Source organism: Heptranchias perlo, chromosome 12 (assembly GCF_035084215.1).
Source record: "Heptranchias perlo isolate sHepPer1 chromosome 12, sHepPer1.hap1, whole genome shotgun sequence".
In the NCBI taxonomy this organism is placed as follows: Eukaryota; Metazoa; Chordata; class Chondrichthyes; order Hexanchiformes; family Hexanchidae; genus Heptranchias; species Heptranchias perlo.
The window spans coordinates 14,804,619-14,818,814 of NC_090336.1; the positions used below are offsets into that span (position 1 = coordinate 14,804,619).

Genomic DNA, 14,196 nt, shown 5'->3' on the forward strand with positions numbered 1-14,196 from the left:
GCTCTACCTCACCATCACCTCTCTCAACCACTGTCTCTCATTTGTCACACTGCTTGTCTGACATCCAGCACTGGATGAGCAAAAGTTTCCTCCAACTAAATATTGGGAAGACCAAAGCCATTGTCTAAAGTCCCCACCACAAACTCCGATCCCTACCTACCAACTCCATCCCTTGCCCTGGCCACTGAGGCTGAACCAGACTGTTCGCAAACTTGGTGTCCTATTTGAACCGGAGATGATCTCCCGACCACATACCCATTCCATCATCAAGACCGCCTGCTTCCACCTCCGTATCATAACCCTTCTCCACCCCTGCCTCAGCTCATTTGCTGCTGAAACCCTCATCCAGGCCTTTGCTACCTCTAGACTAAACTATTCCAATGCTCCCCTGGCCAGCCTCCCGTCTTCCACCATCCATTAATGTGAGCTCATCCAAAACTCTGCTGCCCGTATCCGAACTTGCACCAAGTCCTGTTCACCCATGATCCCTGTGCTCGCAGACCAACATTGGCTCCCGGCCCGGGAACGCCTCGATTTTAAAATTCTCATCCTTGTTTTCCAATCCCTCAATGGCCTTCCCGCTCCCTATCTCTGTAACCTCCTCCAGCCCTACAAGCCTTCAAGATCTCTGCGCGCCTTTAATTCTTGCCTATCCTAGATTTTAATCGCTCCACCACTGACGGTCATGCTTTCAGCTGCCTAGGCCCTAATCTCTGGAATTCCCTCGCTAAATCTCTCTGTCTCTCTCTCCTCCTTTAAGACAAAATCTACCTCTTTGCCCAAGCTTTTGGTCACCTGTCCTAATATCTCCTTATGTGGCTCTGCATCAAATTTTGTCTGATAACATTCCTGTGAAGCATCTGAGACGTTTTACTACGTTAAAGGCGCTATACAAATGCAAGTTGTTGTTGTTATTTGTGCCTGTAGCGCAGGCTCCATGGCCTGGAACAGGTCTCCTCATAAAACCCATGACCAGAATGGAAGTCATGCTTCACTGCCAGCTCCTTGTCCTAAATTACCCTCAGATAAAGTTCTACGGTAAACCCTCAGATTTAGATCTTAAAACACTTTCTATTAGCAGTAAATCTATCAATCTGGAAAGAAGTTTGAGCAACCCTGAAGATCCCCATGGCACATTATCCCAATCTGGACCAACAGTAAAGTCCCAGAAACGCTCACCAAGCACATTCGGGGACCAGCATGAATATCACCAGGATAAGATCTAGATCAAGTCCTTCTAATAGTTTGCCAGAAAACAACCACCTCACCCAACATAGCTTATTGTGCTACCTTTGGGTTAGAATTTTACCTCCAGAACAATTACTCAAAAACTTCACCATGACCCGCTGGAACTCTACCGCCACATCCTGAAAGAACCCTGCAGAAATACCTCCACCCTGTCCATAATGTTCACTTCCATGTTAACAGATTGCACACAAAATCTAGCAACACCACTTAATCGATGAGGAATTAAGAGAGGTGTGGACATAGATCATGTGCACAGCAGGACGCAGGATGGTCAAATTAAAATTCTTCATTGCACGCACCACATATCTTAATAACTGTAAATTTTATTCTTTGTTGAAAGGTGGGCATGCGAAGGGCGGTTGCAACATTTGCACCCTGCTGCTCATGCCCCAACATCCAACTGTTTTTTTTACTGCAATCCAGGAAGCCTTGACTGGCCTCATAATGCTGCAGAAAAGTTCCTTAGGTCCCATGCAACAGAGAGGAGACCCTTCCTTATTATTCCCCTGTCCACACACTGCAACAGCAAGCACAAGTCTGTTAGCTGTACAAAGGTGCAACCCCTACCCCCAACCGACCTTTGGGGTGAAACGACTGATGTGCACCCCATAGACATCACTTTCAATGTATAGCTTTCTGCCTGTCGCCGAGTCAGTTTCAAGCAGTTGGGAGCCTATTCATGGAGGCTTAAACTCATTTGCTACCTCAACACTAACTGCACCCACCTTAGCGAAAGACACAACAATGAGAACAGAAGCCCCAAACACTGAACCAAATGCTTGCAATGGCAACACTACACAAATACCTTCAGTAAATTCTAAAATATGCATTACTGTAAATTTTCCCTATTTTATATTTTAATCTACCTTATTTCAGGGGTATAATTGAGGTTGTTTCATAGCATACAAGTTGTTTCATTATGCGCAGTCCCCATATCATCACATCCACAGTCACCTTATTCCTGTAGATTCAAATCAGATGGTCGAAGCAACCTTGTAAATGGATCTCCTTTATATAATCAATCAGATATTTGTGGATCCAGGATATTTTCAAACTGAGAAGCAATACACTTTCACAGAAATGTAACGCTTAATATATATGGTAAAATAATCACAATATTGTGGAACACAAACAGCATCGTTCTATTCCATGAAATATAACCTACTCTGGCTGTGCACAAACGGTTTTCAAAGATAAACACAAATTTGATCCAGCGAGAGCATGGATATTTTCAACTTAAAATGAGAGGCGCCACATTACCAATTGAGGCCGTAACATTAAGCTATAATATTGTCATGATAAATTTTAGGGAAAATCATACAATAGTTGTCGTAAAAATGTCAAAAAAAACCCAAGAAAAACTCAAGACACATTTTGTGGTAACCAAACTATATTGTGTTATAAATTTCTCACTTTCTCCCAATTCTGAGGGTCTTGCTTCTCTCCTCCACTTCTGTGTTTCACTCTCCTGCCTAATTGAAGCATTAGAGCAGGACATACCTCTCTACTCGTTCCCCTCGTCTCAATATAGTTCCTTTTTCTTTTTGCTATTCTTTCTTCCATTCACAAGGATCGAAGAAAGGTACAGATTAAGAAAACAACGTGACCCATCTAGTTCATCTTTCCAGAGCAAACTGCTATTCCACCGTAACATCAAACTATATTGAACATTTTCAGTTTTTGCCTCCACTAGCATTGCAGACAGTAATCACTTGGCATGAGAAATGCTTCCTGCTATCAGTCCTGAACTTGCCTTTTACCAGACTGTAACTAAGTCCCCATAGCATATATTCATAATTTAAAATGAAATGATGTTCCTGATTAAACTTTTCTAATCCACTTAGGATCTTGTATACTTACTTAAGGAATCTCCCCACCTTTGTTCAAGAACCAAATTTTTCTAACTCAATCCTCTGATGCTGGGGATCAGCCTCATTGCCCTTCTCTGCATCACTTCCAGAGCTTGGTTCGTCTCCTTTTGCTTTAGTGACCAGAACTGAAGTTCAAGGTATTGGAAGGTGCACTCAGACCAGAGCACGACACAGCTTCAACAGGATGACCCCATACTTGTACTCTATTGATTTGGCAATATATCTAAGCATGTTGTTTGGTTTGTTGATTCCTGCTCTGCAATAACTTCACAAGATGAAGTACTGAGTATATTGGCACTCCCAGACCTTTCAACCATTCACGTGCCCGTTCACTACCATTCATTAAGTACATCTGCAATTTTGTCTTCCCATGTCTAATACTGTGCACTTATCTGTATTGAATTTCATCCACCATAATTCCAATCACTTGCAAATTTTGCTTAGGTCATTAGCTACTTCATCAGATTTAACTGCCACTATTTAGAATCTCTCCTTTCCTCTCCATCCCTATTCTTACTCTTCTATTTTTATCTCCCTCTATCCCATTTTTTTTGGCAACTACAGGGCTCGGGGGGCGGGAAAAGGCAGTAGCATCGTGATTTGCTCCACTGATCGGAGGAGCTTGCCGTGATTCAAAAGATTTAATTGTCACCGCCCTATATGACTTTTTGATAAAAACATAGAAATCGCAGTATCTATGACTCCCATAACAAAAGTTACAGCATTAAAACATTACCATCTCAGAGGCATCTTTCCAGCTCTCACCTTGTATTATTTCAAGATAAATTACAATTGTTCAAAAAGCTGGTAAAAAATAAAATCACTGAATAGGAAATTACATAAGAATTATTTAGCAAGAATGATTCAATAATAAAAAAGTCACTCAAGCAGAGTGAACTACATTGCATTTAATTTGTGAATCTGACATGACCCAAATGGAATCAGATATGCTTAGCATGTCTTATTTTTCTAGCATCATCACAAGCAAGTGTGCAGCAGAATCTCATACAAAGCTAATCAAATATAGCAAACTGTTTGGCAGAAGTTTAATTTTTAATATTTCAGTTTTGATTTTAACTTGCCATCTACGGACAGCTCACTGGAAAGGTATTCATATGCTCTGCAGCACAATGCCCTTGCAATTTCATGCCGACAAAATTATAATGTAATAAACATGTCTCAAATACTCAGAACTTAATAACAGTATCAAATTCACTCCCCAGCACACAAACATCCGCACCATCAAACCAAAGTGCATTGACATATTAGTTTTTGAAGGGCTGTGTTCATAGGTAAAATATATGCACTAAGTAGTACTGATATTTCAACTGACAATGATTCTATTGATTTTTTTTTAAACTTATATATTGAAATCATTAATTCTTCAGATCCATTAAGCCTTAGTGAAAAATTAGTATTTGAAATGTAGGCAAGTCACAAAAATTCTTCAACCGTCAAAGAAATAAATTTAAAATAGCAATGATTAGAATTAATATAGTTGACCTCCTATGGCATTGCTCAGACGAATAAAATAACATCTCAGCTGTAACTGTGCCTCTGCTTCTCTCACTCTCTACTTTGTTCATCTCCCGATCTAGATTTGAATTTTCCCTCTCTCTCTCTCTCTCTCTCTCTCTCTGTATGGCTCAAACACTTTTCTCAGCGTGGTCCCTATATCTGGCGGCAGAGTGCCCAACTCATTGCTCATCCCTTGTCTTTTTCAATGGGTCTCTCCTTCCCTAAGTCTCACTATCTTTATGGCTCTCACATATGGTCCATGAGCGATATTCTCAATCTCTGACCTTTTATAAAGCCAGGGTGTGCAGCAAGATGCTGGCCAATGTGGAGCACGAATGAAATGGACCCCAAGAACAGGTGGGAAACTAATGTTCAGGAACTGCTGCAACATGGACTGACAAAAGAAAAACTGGCAGAGGTCGGCTGAGAGAAAGTAGGGGGCCAGTGGATGCCTGGGATTGGCACATATATGGGAATGTGCAGGCAAGTCTGAGCCTATGGGTACTGCAAAGAACTTCAGTTGAGAAGTCAAGCAACAAAATTTAAGTTATGATTGATTCTCCTTTCCCCTCTCTCCCAATTCCTTTGGTTGTTTTCTTTTAATTCCCTGGTGGCTGGCTGCTGCCACTCAAGCTCAGTAATTGTGGACATGGTAGGAAGCAGTCGGGTGGGTGAAAAAGAGAGAGGAAGGGCTAAGCAGGCTAGGGCTGAGAATGGCATCCAGCACACACAGTAACATATACAGACAGCACTGACAGAAACACAAAAAAGATCCAAGGCTGGTCAGATTGCACTCTGAAGTCTCCTGCCAGACTTAAAAATAACAGCTTCCCAATTGTCACAGGCTACAAACTACTTGGGACACCTAGATCGTGCAAGTGTGGAGATCTGTAAATATAGTGACCCAAGGCTCCACTAAATAATCCAAGCATTGAGAAAAGCACCTGGAGTGGCTTTTGGACACGGCACCAGAGGGCCACAAGAAGTTGGCAGATGATACAAAAATTGGCCATGTGGTTGACAGTGAGAAGGAAAGCTGTAGACTGCACGAAAATATCAATGGACTGGTCAGTTGGGCAGAAAAATGGCAAATGGAATTCAATCCAGAGAAGTGTGAGGTAATGCATTTGGGGGGGGGGGGGGGGGGGGGGGAGGCAAACTAGGCAAGGGAGTACACAATAAATGGGAGGATACTGAGAGGTGTAGAGGAACAAAGGGACCTTGGAGTGCACGTCCACAGATCCCTGAAGGTAGCAGGACAGGCTACCTTTATGTGGTTAAAAAGGCATATGGGATATTTTCCTTTATTAGCCGAGGCATAGAATATAAGAGCAGGGAGGTTAGAGTCATAGAGCACGGATAGAGGCCCTTCGGCCCATCGTGTCCGCGCCAGCCATCAAGCCCTGTCTACTCTAATCCCATATTCCAGCATTTGGTCCGTAGCCTTGTATGCTATGGCATTTCAAGTGCTCATCCAAATGCTTCTTGAATGTTGTGAGGGTTCCTGCCTCCACAACCCTTTCAGGCAGTGAGTTCCAGACTCCAACCACCCTCTGGGTGAAAAAGTTCTCTCTCAAATCCCCTCTAAACCTCCCGCCTTTTACCTTGAATCTATGTCCCCTTGTTATAGATCCCTCAACGAAGGGAAAAAGCTCCTTAGTATCCATCCTATCTGTGCCCCTCATAATTTTGTACAGGTTATGCTAGAACTGTATAAAACATTGGTTAGACCACAGCTTGAGTACTGCGTACAGTTCTGGTCACATTACAGGAAAGATGCGATTGCACTAGAGAGGGTACAGAGGAGATTTACGAGGATGTTGCCAGGGCTGGAGAATTTTAGCTATGAGAAAAGATTGGATAGGCTGGGGTTGTTTTCTTTGGAACAAAGGAGGCTATGGGGAGATTTAATTGAGGTATATAAAATTATGACAGGACTGGACAGAATCAATAGGGAGGACCTATTTACCTTAGCAGAGAGGTCAGTGACCACGGGGCATAGATTTAAAGTAATTGGCAGAAGGATTAAAGGGGAGCTGAGGAGAAATTTTTTCACCCAGAGGGTGGTGGGGGTCTGAGACTCACTGCCTGACAGGGTCGGAAAGGCAGAAACCCTCAACTCATTTAAGAATTACTTGGACGTGCGCTTGAAGTGCCGTAACCTACAGGCCTACGGACCAAGTGCTGGAAAGTGGGATTAAGCTTGATAGCTCTTTTTCGGCCAGAACGGACACGATGGGCCGAATGGCCTCCTTCTGTGCCATAACTTTCTTTGATTCCATGAATAACCTCAAATGAGTCATGGAGGCTGCTATTTTTAAAAAATATAAATGACTCGCCAAAATGTCTACTAGACAACTCAAAAGGCTAATAATACACAAAAGCTGGAAAATCACCTGTTGATTGGAAGGATTGACAATTGCAGTCAGGAGGTTGTGTCCCAGTGAATCGAATCTTACCAGTCTGCAAAACACAAGGCAATATTATCACTCACCTACTGTAATGTACATCTAACAGGGAGACACAGGTAATGAGAATTAACTGGGGTATTAGGTCAAAACGTTGTTCTGAAATCAGCTTTCAATAAAAACTGAAGCAAAGAATGTCTACAGATTTGGAAAAATACTTAACATACAAAGAATTCCATTACAAGAAATCGAGTGACTTTTTTTTGTCACCCCACATAAATATCTAGCACAAGCCAGAACAGAGTAAAACTCGCCCTTCCCAAACAATTGTTTGTTTAGCCATAGGTTCAGATAAGCAACAGCAAGACATTTCTATTTACATCTCAGTTAAAACTAAGGTCAGCTAGTTCACCGAAGTTCAGTGATTGAACCTGGATCAGTGTGGCACGGTAACTCACTGAATAACTTCAATGAGGCATGGAGGCGGCTTTTTTTAAAAAATAAAAAATAACTCGCCGATTCCTTTTGTACTGTGGGTTCACATTCATAAGGAACTCGACCACCCCAAACATATGCAGTTACAGCTAGCCAAAAAAGGAAACTTTCATCCCATCAGTCTGGGCTGGATTTCAACCCAAAAAGGAAGGTCTAAGGACAAAGAGAATATCAAAACAGTCACATGCACACACTAGATCTCATGTGTAAGTCGGAGGATATGGTGTTTTATGTTATGCAATGGAATATATCAGGGCCACTGATTTATGGTGGTTGAACAGGTCAAATTGCTTTTTTTTTAAAATTACAGTAGTATTGCAGGAGTGCTACTGATATTTTTGATCTAAATTCTGTAATAATGTCAGATTTGCATAGAAGCAGTAATAAGGGGCCTCACCATTAAAAGTTAATTTAATTATGCAGTTAATATTTTTTCCCTTTTCTTTTAAAAGCCCAGGATACAGAGAATATTTTAACTGCAGGTAGTAGGAAGTAAGCTGAAGAAACCTGATGTGGGTTGGTTGGGAGGGTGGTACTGAGGTTTCAAAGCAAGGGTGATGGTGCAATGGGAGGATTCAAGTGTCTGGGAGAACAGAAAGAGGGATTGTGGGAGTGGTGTGCAGTTTGGGAGCATGGTGGATTGCGTGTCGGGGGGGGGGGGGGGAGGATTGCCCTGCAGGTACCAAGAAGGAAGTTACAGAGTGCCACGTAGCTTGGAGGTCCAACTGGGGAGAATTCAGAGGTTTGTAAGCAACCGTGCCATCCACCTTGCAAACTTTCTTCATAGGTAAGTGAAATGAATAGGCAAGTTTAATTGTGACAAAAAAACATGACATAACATATCAGGAGGAAGTAATTAAGTGATATTTATAGGGGGAAAAAAAAGACAACTGTGCCTGTGTTCACAATGCACCATGCAAACACCCCTCATGGTCAGTATATTATTCACACCAAATCAATAAACTGAACTACAAGCCTTGTAACGGACTTGCATCAATTGCTATGTAATTATCCCACAAAACTACGATAACTCCCAGTGAAACATCAGCGGTGGAACAAATTGTGTCAATTAAATTCTCTCTTCTAGATGGAGCAGAAATGAACGTCTGATGCACACCTTCCCAACACTCTAGATGACACTTCTGACGATGAATCCACAACACCACTGAGAACTTGGACACCGAAGAACTTGTTTTTACAAATCAACTTTTTGTCAGTTAAGTTTTACTATTTTCACCAATGACCCCTTCAGATTCTCAGGGGTAAACATTTCCAGAGTTAGGAATAAATCTATTTACATAGGAGATTGAACAATGGTAATTTTCAAGTAAAAACCTAAAGCATATAACACAGTTGCACAACTCCTGAAAAACACAACACATTACAAAAAAATTTAGTCCCAGTTCCTGCTCCTGGTAGCCAACCAATGATCTCTACAGGAAAGTACGCATATGTAGACATTGGGCAAGAACAGGATCAGACTTGACCACTGCCTCTCACTTTCTAGGTTCACACATGGAAAATGATCACCTGGGGAAAGTATCAAGGGACTGGCAGCACCACTCACCACACGCCACTGTTGTCAGGAGATAAGGTGAGAAGCTAAGTGCATCTGGTTGCCACGTTGTTAATTAAAGGTTGCCAAATTTGTTTCATTTCTTGGCAAGTTTCACAATGTTTCGTAACTAAAGTAGGACATAACATGAAGTACAAAGGCTACATCAGTGTTATATTGAAGGCTACGGTATATAATAACGGTACTGCATTGGGTCAGCAATCCAGAGGTTGAGCGTTCAAACACCACTATAGCAAGATGGGAAATTAGATTCAATAAATCTCATGATTTGTGGACTGGCACCAGCAAAAAAAAAATGACCATGAAAGTTGCCAAATTGTAGTAACAGCCCAACAGGTTCACTCATGTCCTTCAGGGAAGGGGGCCTGCCTCCCCTGCCCAGTCTGTCCTACAAGTCACTCCAATCCATTACTACATGGTTAAATCTTAATGCCCTCTGATGTGCCCTTTGCACGCCACTCAGTTGCATAAACAAATCACCCACTGCCATCCTCTTAGGACATCTAGGGATGACCAATAAATGTGAGCTTGCCAACGTCACCTATCTTCCAAGAACATATTACAAAATGATCAGTTGTGACATTTTTAAGTTTGTTTATTGTAGTACATAAATTGTCCAGTACTTATAAAGTGGCACCCAGCTGGCCCATATAGAACTAGGTGTTTTGTTAGATTCAAAGTCAGTTATCCATCTGCAAAGATTATAATGGAGATGACTGCGAGTTACATAGCTCTTTCTTGGCATTATTATGAGGTTTAAGTTAAATTGTAAACATTTTCCTTCGCCCAAACTAGCTGACACTCCTTAACCCCTGCACTCTAAGTAGCGTTTTCATTGTATTGTGCTCCCCTCTTCAATTTGCTTATCAAAACAGGAACATAGACTCCAAAAAATCAGCCAACAGGATCCCTCAAAGTGCATTGTTTCCGACCACTGGCATTTGGAGTATTTAATTTGTTTTTAATTATGAGCAGTTTTTGTTTTTTTTGTGACCCTGCACTAAGTTTTTGCTAAGTCTCATTTAATGCAACAGCTTTCAGCAGTTTATTTTATTGATGTATGTGCTGAACTGACTGCAACAGTATTTCAACTGTGAACAAGAAACATTTTTGTTTTTAAACCGGAAACTCACATTGGAAGCTCAACTACAAAGATAAAGCAACTTTTTAACACGAGATTCACACCTTAATACAGTAACATGCACTTTCCAGTAAGCATCACGTGCTATGGGCAGTAGCTGAGAGTCAGCCTTGTGCACACTCACCTGACCCGCTCCATTTCACTAGCAGTTTTCACCACGGCAAATGGCTCTCGTCGACTCCAGTCCCAGAAGTGGATCTCGTTTGCAGTAGCTATCAACAGGAGCTGTGCCATAGGATGAAAGGCTAAGGACGCTATGGCCACATTGTTCTCAGTAAACCAACTCTCGCTGCCTCCCTGAAAAAGAAGCAAGTCATTGAAGCACATTCATATTGTGTTTAGTCTAACACTGTCAATGTTGTTACCCAATACAGTACCCCAGAATTTTATTTGGAAGAGGGGGAAAAAAAACAAAAAATAATTTATAACAAAATAGATGCTCCATTTGGGAGACGTTAGTTTTATACGAAGAGACCAATAGGTGGAACTGTTTGATTTCTCACGCCCAGTTTGCTAGTTACGGAGACAAAATTTCAGGGGCAAAGACCCATGTGTCAGAGCTACAAGAATGCAAGATATGCAACCCTGGCTCTCAATCGAGTACTTATCTTTAAAATCTCATCAACAATTACTTTTTAAAGCAGCTTTCCCTCATTTAAAAGCCCACAGCAAACGCTCACCATCTCATTCACTACTGGCTGATTAGCTCTGACTGTACAATTGCGGCACTTGTATTATCAATTATGTTGTTTGCACCAACGAGCAATCACTTAGTTTCTAACTTGCATAATCTCTCATACACCTGAACCACATCTTGTACTCGCACGAGCTGCGGTTCTGCATACTTACGTGTAAATCCCAGATTCGAACCTCCCCATCTAGACATCCAGATGCGACAAGCCCTTGGATGGTGGGGTGAAATGTCACACACCAAGGTGTCCTTCTGTGACCCACCAATGAATGAATACATTTCCCAGACTTAACTTCAGTGATGTAAATATTGTGATTTACATGGGTGGAGGCCATCAAAGTCCTAAATGAAAGGTTTAAAAAAAAAGTAGTCAAGCAGTGAATGGCTGTCAATTTCACCACAACATGATGACTTACAAAACCAAACCGGAAAAGGTTTTAGACTCATCTTCCATAATTCTTAGGTTTAGCGACTCAAAATGCCAGAGATGGCCACATTTACAGGTGTTCCACCCAGTGGAAAATGCTATGGGGAAAAACAGGTTCCATTTCAGCATCTCAATCTCATCTAAGTTGGAGGGGCAGGGGGGGAGGGAAGAAAGTATTAAGTGGAGCTCATGCCCTTTACACAAAAGAAAGTAAAAGTAAATCTATGTAGTAATGACAGAAAATGTGAAATTAATCTCCTATTGCCTGTGCTGATGTGCCATTGCAGATTAGTTACAGGCAGTTTCCACTCATATAGTCTTGTACTAATCTGTGCTACCTGCGTCTCAACACCAAGCACAGAACACTGAATCTGCCGAACATCACTGATATCACCTTAACTGATCTGCAGAAAAGTACATTGTGTACTTCAATAAATATAACTTTTTTTAAATGGCATTAATTACCACTTGACAACATTTCATGTCATGAGGGCCTATTTCTGCAAAGACCATGAAGAAAAGACTTTCCTTCAAATTTATATAAAAAAAAAGTGATCAAAAATATAATTTGATGAGACAAGTGAAAATTATTAGTTATATATGATTGCAATGAAGCTTGTGGGGGGGGCGGTCAGGGGAGTAGTTGACTTTTGTGGCTATGTTGGCCCAGTCCTGGACAGTCACCCCTTCCGGTGAAAGGAGCCTAAAAAAGTAATGGTCTCATGTACCACCTGCTAGCAACACACCCAAAACAGTCACTGCATAAAGTAAAAGCTGGGAAACCTTTAATATTTGTTGTTAGTAGGCCAAATACACAAGTCATTTTTAAGTATTTCACACACTTCTACAGCCAAGTGCCATGTTCACTAACATTGAACTAAGATGATAACAAGTATTTACATTGAAATTTATTTCTCAGAGCCAATCAAACCTAATGGCATACACTGGCTCCTCCTACACACAACTGCAGTCTGTCACTTAGTTTAATTTTTCTGTATGTATTACAGCACAAAGAACTGTCTTATTTGGAATATTTACCCTTACAGGAATGCCTAAGTTAATATTTGTTCAATTATGCCTGGATGACACACAGGAAAAACAAGGCTTTATTTAAAAAGCAATCATTTCAGACCAAACAAAAACATAAGTCTACAGGGCTCATCAGCTTTAAAAGGTCTTCATTTCAAGGCAGTTTTATAAAAATGCAATTAAAATAATACAACAGTAATATTGATGAGATTGACTGTTGGCACCCCCACAAATGAAATGAGCAAAGTGACAATTATATCCACATCAAGCTTCTATTTTGTTTTTAAAGCAGATCCTCCTTCAAAATGACCCGCGTTCTCACCCCCATACTAAAAGAAAAGAATACAAGAATTTGCGTTCTGGCCTCTTGTGCATCCCTGATTTCCATCGCTCCACCATTGGCAGCCGTGCATGCAGCTGCCTAGGCTCTAAGCTCTGGAGTTCTCTCCCTAAACCTCTCCGCATCTCTACTCCTTAAGACACTCCTCAAAACCTTCCTCTTCGGCCAAGCTTTTAGTCACCTGCCCTAATTTCTCCTTATGTGGCTCGGTGTCAAATTTTGTTTGATAACGCTCCTGTGAAGCGCCATGGGAACGTTTTACTACGTCGAAGGCGCTATACAAATGCAAGCTGTTGTTATGTAACATCTTTCACGACCTCAGGATATCCCCAAGCACTTTACAGCCACTGAGTTACTTTTCAAGTGCAGTCACTGTTAGATAGGAAAACATAGCCAATTTGCACACAGCTAGGTCCCACAAAAAGCAATGAGATGAATGGACAATTGATCGGTTTTGGAGGTGTTTGAAGGATAAACAGCGGGCAATCTGGAAGTCAGGAAAATTTTCCTGCTCTTCAAGTAGTACCATGGAGCCTTTTATATCCACTTGAGCCCTGTACACTTATGTCAGTTGAACATTTCATCTAAAAGACAGCACCAGCTGAGATTGTATGTTCAAGTCCTGGAATGGGGCTTGATGCTGTGACTTTCTCACAGTGCCACCACTGAGCCAAGCTGCCACTGGTAGTGACAACTGTGATCCTGTTAAATGGATTCATTTTTGTCAAAGTTGCCCCTAAACGTTAAATAGGATCATTTTAAATCCTGCTCATTTTAACAGTAAGGAATAGTTTTTAGGAGTCAGCATAGAATCCTTTTACTTTCAAGCAAACAGATAAATCATGTTGCCACCTACCTGTCAGGGCTAAATGCAAGGAGGAAAGTTGATCGGGGACTGTCTGGAAGTTCTACTTTCTGTAAAAAGAAAATAACTCAATAAAGTCACAACAATACCCAATACACTGGAATATTTCTCTCAAATTAGTCTTTCATGACACTGGCATTTTTCAGCACTATTGGTAAAATTTGCTAAGAACTGCAGTTCCTCCATTAGAAGAAATAGTTGCGAAGTCCCCCTAATAGCCCAGTGTTCACTGCAATATTAAGTCTTACAGAACAGAAGGTTCCAGGTTCGATTCTCCACCTGTGCCAAGTTAGTTGGTTTCAGCCAGGACAGGAGTTGTGACGCTACAATTAACTTCAATGTCCCTGAACTAGGAAAGGATTAAAACAGTTAGTCAAGGTTCTTGCTGCTAATTGCTATCCAGTGAACCCTGCTAAACCGTATGCATATATGACTAGGAGAGAAAAGAATCAGACTCAGTTGTGATGCCTTCTGTGGTTGAAAAGATTGGTGATACTCACTGATGAACAGCAGAAACTTGGGTGAGATCCCAGTACCTGCCATGCCACCATCAGTGAAATCAAACCGCTGCACCAGTCAAACCTCAG

General features: G+C 41.4%; 1 protein-coding gene and 1 long non-coding RNA gene across 6 annotated transcripts in view; one reads left to right on the forward strand and one right to left on the reverse strand.

The window, feature by feature from the left end:
• Positions 1-14,196, reverse strand: part of LOC137327835 (activating molecule in BECN1-regulated autophagy protein 1-like) — a 400,989-nt gene that overhangs the window by 368,971 nt on the left and 17,822 nt on the right. For all 4 annotated transcript variants that reach the window (XM_067993681.1, XM_067993682.1, XM_067993679.1 and 1 more), the window contains exons 3-6: positions 13,601-13,659; positions 11,107-11,290; positions 10,382-10,554; positions 7,034-7,100 (exon numbers count right to left, since the gene is read on the reverse strand). In XM_067993681.1, the coding sequence (XP_067849782.1) occupies positions 7,034-7,100; positions 10,382-10,554; positions 11,107-11,290; positions 13,601-13,659 (483 nt within the window). The remainder of the gene's footprint in view (positions 1-7,033; positions 7,101-10,381; positions 10,555-11,106; positions 11,291-13,600; positions 13,660-14,196) is intronic.
• LOC137327837 (uncharacterized) overlaps positions 1-14,196 on the forward strand; it is an 85,688-nt gene that overhangs the window by 70,548 nt on the left and 944 nt on the right. For both annotated transcript variants that reach the window (XR_010964557.1, XR_010964556.1), the window contains exons 2-3: positions 8,628-8,752; positions 9,048-9,134. This is a non-coding gene — a long non-coding RNA (uncharacterized lncRNA). The remainder of the gene's footprint in view (positions 1-8,627; positions 8,753-9,047; positions 9,135-14,196) is intronic.